Source organism: Thecamonas trahens (genome assembly GCF_000142905.1).
Source record: "Thecamonas trahens ATCC 50062 unplaced genomic scaffold supercont1.25, whole genome shotgun sequence".
Lineage (NCBI taxonomy): Eukaryota > Apusomonadida > Apusomonadidae > Thecamonas > Thecamonas trahens.
In genome coordinates this window covers 105,917-110,880 of record NW_013657655.1, presented here as the reverse complement: position 1 = coordinate 110,880, position 4,964 = coordinate 105,917, and the positions used below count along the sequence as shown (strand labels likewise).

Below are 4,964 nucleotides of genomic sequence, written 5' to 3'. Positions count from 1 at the left end.
AGATACGGGGGGGGGGCGGGGGGTGGGGGGGTGGGACGAGGGAGCGGGAGTTCATGGCCCACAGATGAGTTTGTTGCGCTCAGTAGCGTGGGTGTAGGGAAGGGGGGGGAGGGGCGAGGGGAGGAGGACGGGAAGGAGAGACGGATGCGTCTATGAGCTGGGCCTACGAGCGAGCCCCCATCTCGGCCATGGCCTGGGTGGCGAGGGCCTTGCGACGGTTGGCCTCGCCGAGGCCCGAGGCGACGCGCAGGTCGGACGAGATGATGTCGTTGGTCTTGCCAAAGTAGATCTGCTCGAGCGCATTCCGCATCTTGGACTCCATCTCCTCGACAAGTTTGCCGATGTTGACGATGTGCGGGGCGGACGAGTCCTGCGACGAGACGTTGGCGTCCGAGGTGGCCTGGCGGGTGAGCGAGCCGGAGAGGTTGACGTCGTCGCAGCCCGGAACGTTTGTGATTAGGCTGAGCATGATGGTCGAGGTGATCTTGTAGTGGACGTCGGCACCGTTCTCCTGGACCTCGACAACATGGATCGAGTCCCACGAGCCCTTGGCGCCCTTCTTGCCGGAGCCGTCCTCGGTCTTCTTGATGAGGACGACACAGGCAAAGCCCGAGTCGAGGTCCCAAGCATAGACCGACGACACGCCACCCTCGTAGTAAAGCGAGCGGTATGTGTCAAAGACCCCGTTGGCCTTCTCCTCAAAGGTGCGGAGGCGCTCGGACGGGAAGGTGCCGTCGTAGTCAAGCGGCGGGTTGTACGCGTTCGACCACGGCGAGCGGTACGAGTCTCCGTCGCGGTTGTAGTCGCAGAGCAGATAGTCCTTGCCCGACGCCTCGTCCTTCTCGACACGCAGCGGCTGGTCGACGGCCGAGAGCAGCTCGTCCATCAGGTCCGGCACAAGGTCAATGACGCCAGCAAGGTTCTCCTCCACGTCTGCAGGCGGAAGCCGCCGCATGAGGTCCAGCGCACAGTCAAGCTCATCCATGGTGGTGCCTATCCCACACCAGTATGTACCGGTCATGTCATCTCGTGAGTCACTGGTCGTCAGAGAGCGAATGCTACCAGGTACGAGCGTTGCCAGCAAGTGGTGGTGGCGTTGTCAGAAGCTCTGCCGCCCCGCCCCCGCCGCCACCGCCACCGCCAGAAATTCGCAAGAAACCAAAGGGCGGGCCACGTTGCCTACATGGGTGACGAGGCGAGGACAAGCAGGTCATGGCCATCATACTACACATGGTTATGTAGTGCGTGACACAAGGTATGTCATGGTGGGGGTGGGAGGGGCAAGGGGTAGGTGGCTGACCCAGCCGAGGCTGGTGTCCCCCTAACCCGCCTGAACGATCACCACCTTTACAAAAAAGGTCGTCACCGAAAGCCTGTGGGGGGTAGAGGGGGGGACATGGGGGGTGTGGAGAGAGGGAAGGCAGGGGGGGGGGGGGGTAGGGAGGAGGGAGGGGGGAGGAGGGGAGGACAGGGTAAAGCGGGTACTGAGTCTGTGGTAGTGTGGCATTGGTGTACGTACAGAGGAATTGAGAGAGGGTGGCTCCCTTGACGTTTCTGAGCAGTCGTTGGTTCTTCGCTGGGGAGGTGGCGAGGGGGAGGGGAAGGTATGATTAATTGTTGATGGGGGGGGAGAGGGGGGGGGGAGGGAAGGGAAGGGGCAGGGGAGGGGGGAATGCACGATTGTTGTCGGCTACAGATGGTCGATGTCGATGGCTTCAGACCCGCATCGGTTCTGTATTTGTATTGAATGGTGTTGGGCAATGTTGGGGAGAGCCCGGCTGACCAACGATTGAGCAAACGATTGATCAACTGGCCTCGCCTTGCCTCGCCTCTGCCGCAGCGCCGACCCCGACCCCCCTCCCTCCCCCTCGTAACGGAAGCAAGCTCGACAGGGAGATCTACCCACGGTAGGCCTTCAACAAGTCACCGAATACTATAACCAGACTAGCTACAAAGGATCAAGGCTAAACCTGGCATCATCGGTAAAGTCTGTAAGCCACAATGGGCGCCGTAGATTCGAGGACAGTGGTCGGGCGAGGTAGAGGCTGGAGAGTGCCAGTGCCAGTAGCGGGAGAGTATGGGCTAGTGGGAGGGCAGTGGAGGGAGAGAGAGCGAGTGAGTGACAGACTTGAGTGTGAGCCGAAGGATGCCCAGTGAGGACACAGTGCCCCTCATGATGCGGTCCGGGCCTCGGGCACGGCTGGAGGCCCTGCGCAAGGTATGGCGAGGCGGGCGGTGGGGAGGCGGGAGAGGCGGGAGAGGCGGGAGAGGCGGGGAGGCGGGAGACGGCGATGGCTCACAGGGGATGAACGTGTGGTGGTGGGCGGGGATAGGTGATGGAGGATACCAAGCCGGATGTGTCGGGAGTCGCGCCTATGGTGGAGGAGGGTGGCGCGGGAGCGGGGTCGAGCAGGTCGGGCAAGGTCAAGACGCCCAAGAAGGAGGCCAAGGCGAGCACAGCGAAGAAGACGGCTGCAAAGAAGACGGCTGCAAAGAAGACGGCTGCAAAGAAGACGGCTGCAAAGAAGACGCCGGCGAAAAGACGACGGGCAAGAAGGCGGCGAGCAAGGCCAAGAAGGAGGAGATCCCGATCCGCGAGTGGTGGAACGAGCCGCCGCTGAAGAACGGGCAAAAGTGGCGGTCGCTCCGGCACAACGGCGTGTACTTTGCGGAGGAGTGGAAGCCGCACGGCGAGCCGATCATCTACGATGGCGAGGAGATTGTGCTGCCGCCACTGGCTGAGCAGTACGCGACGCAGTTTGCACAGGTGAAGGACAACGAGAACTACGGGGCCAACCCAGTTTTCCGGCGCAACTTTTTCAAGGACTGGCGGAAGCAGTGCCTGGTGCCGGCCAAGCTTGGGCGGATCAAGGACATCAAGAAGATCGACTGGTCGCGGCTCATTGCGTGGTCTGAGGCGGAGAAGGAGCGCAAAAAGTCGCGGAGCAAGGAGGAGAAGGATGCAGAAAAGGCCAAGAAGGCTGCGATCAAGGAAAAGTATGGGCATGTGTGGATTGATGGCTTCCGCGAGGAGCTCGGCAACTTTACGATCGAGCCACCGGGCCTGTTCCGCGGGCGCGGCGAGCACCCGAAGCGCGGCTCGCTCAAGCCGATCACGTGGCCAGAGGACATCACGCTCAATATCTCGCGCGACGCGCCTGTCCCGCCGTGCCCGCTCGAGGGCCACAAGTGGGGCGCGATTGTGCACAACGACTCGGCGATGTGGATTGCCAACTGGCGTGAAAAGCTGTGCGGGCAGCACAAGTACGTGTGGGCGTCGGCGGGAGCGTCGATCTCGCAGCGCGGCGACATGGCCAAGTTTGACAAGGCCCGCGAGCTGCAGTACTACATCGACAAGCTCCGTGGTGACTACATGCGCAAGCTCAAGTCGAAGGACGCGACGTCGCGGCAGCTTGGGCTTGCGTCATGGATTGTCGACGTCCTTGCGCTCCGTGTGGGAATGGAGAAGAACGCCGAGGAGGAGGCCGAGACGTACGGCACGTGCTCGCTCCTTGTCGAGCACGTGGAACTGCTCGAGGGGCCCAAGCTCAAGCTCGAGTTTCTGGGCAAGGATTCGATGCCGTACACCAACACGGTGGATGTGCCCGAGGAGGTGGCGGCGGCGATGGGCAAGTGCCTCAAGGGCAAGGCGGCGACCGACTCGATCTTTGACTCGATCTCCCCGACGACGCTCAACTCGTACTTTAAGGAGTTTATGCCCGGCCTCTCGGCCAAGGTCTTCCGTACCTACAATGCGTCGGTGACGCTCGAGCGCGAGCTGGCCAAGTCGGAGGGCCTCAACCTGTCGATCGAGGAGGCGCGGGTGTTCTACACCAACGCCAACCGCGAGGTGGCTATCCTCTGTAACCACATGCGGACGGTCAACGAGGAGTCGTTCTCGGCGCAGGTGGACCGGATGCAGGAGCGGCTCAAGGCCGCGCGCAAGGCGCTCAAGGAGCGCAAGAACAAGACCAAAGACGCGCGGGCAACACTCAAAGAGGCCAAGGCCGAGGGCAAGCCCAAGGCGCTTGAGAAGGCCAAGAAGGCGCTCGAGCGCGCCAAGGCGCTCGAGACCAAGCAGGTCGGGCGGGTGAAGAAGATCGAGGCCGACATGGAGCTGAAGACGTCGACCAAGGAGATTGCCCTTGGCACGTCCAAGATCAACTACATGGACCCGCGGATCACCTACGCGTGGTGCAAAAAGGTGGGCATGCCTGTGGAGAAGGTGTTCAACCCGGCACTCATCAAGAAGTTCCCCTGGGCTGATGTCGCCGGCGAGGACTGGAAGTTTATCTGCCCTCGCGAAGTCTCGGGCATCAAGATCAAGCGGGTGGTCAAGAAGAAGAAGTCGACGGCCAAGAAGAAGTCGACGGCCAAGAAGAAGTCGACGGCCAAGAAGAAGTCGACGGCCAAGAAGAAGGCGACCGCGACCAAGAAGAAGAAGTCGACTGCGACCAAGAAAAAGTCGACCAAGAAGAAGGTGACCGGCAAGCGCAAGCGCGGGTCGGCGACCGCCAAGAAGGCCGCCGATGGCGACGACGAGGACGACTTTGTGGCCTCGGGCGACGACGATGATGCCTTTACACGGCGCAAGGATGGCGACTTTGTGGCCTCGGACGACGATGACGACCTTCCGCTCCGGTCGCCGGTCAAGCGCTCACGTCGCTCGAGGGCGGTGGTCAACTATGCCGTCGACGACAACGATGATGACGAGTAGGCGGCTCCATACGCAAGCAATGATACGCGCCCGCGCCCGCTGTATCCTGCAATACGCGCACAAGCTAAACTGCGATTCCACCCCACTGCCTGCAGAGCAGCTTCGATCCATGGTCTACCCGTGGTTGGGTGCCATGGTCGGATGCGTGGTCGGGTGCAGCCATTGTCTGCACCTGCCATCGTCTGGCCATGTTGGCGTGGTCTGACCATTGTCTGGCCATCGTCCCGGTCTTGAAAAATGGGAGAGG

The 4,964-nt window shown here is 61.8% G+C and overlaps 2 protein-coding genes across 2 annotated transcripts in view; one reads left to right on the top strand and one right to left on the bottom strand.

The window, feature by feature from the left end:
* AMSG_11924 (uncharacterized protein) overlaps positions 1 to 985 on the bottom strand; it is a gene marked incomplete at its 5' end in the record, with an annotated part of 2,268 nt that extends 1,283 nt beyond the window's left edge. The window contains one exon of the mRNA XM_013902150.1: positions 168 to 985. Within this exon, the coding sequence (XP_013757604.1) occupies positions 168 to 985 (818 nt within the window). The remainder of the gene's footprint in view (positions 1 to 167) is intronic.
* Positions 986 to 2,173: 1,188 nt separating this feature from the next.
* AMSG_05960 (DNA topoisomerase I) lies at positions 2,174 to 4,817 on the top strand (the record flags this gene model as incomplete). The annotated part of the gene is made up of 2 exons (XM_013902038.1): positions 2,174 to 2,235; positions 2,461 to 4,817. 2 exons carry the CDS (start codon positions 2,174 to 2,176, stop codon positions 4,715 to 4,717), a joined length of 2,319 nt encoding a protein of 772 aa, XP_013757492.1. The 3' UTR covers positions 4,718 to 4,817.
* Between the last annotated feature and the right edge of the window lie 147 nt (positions 4,818 to 4,964).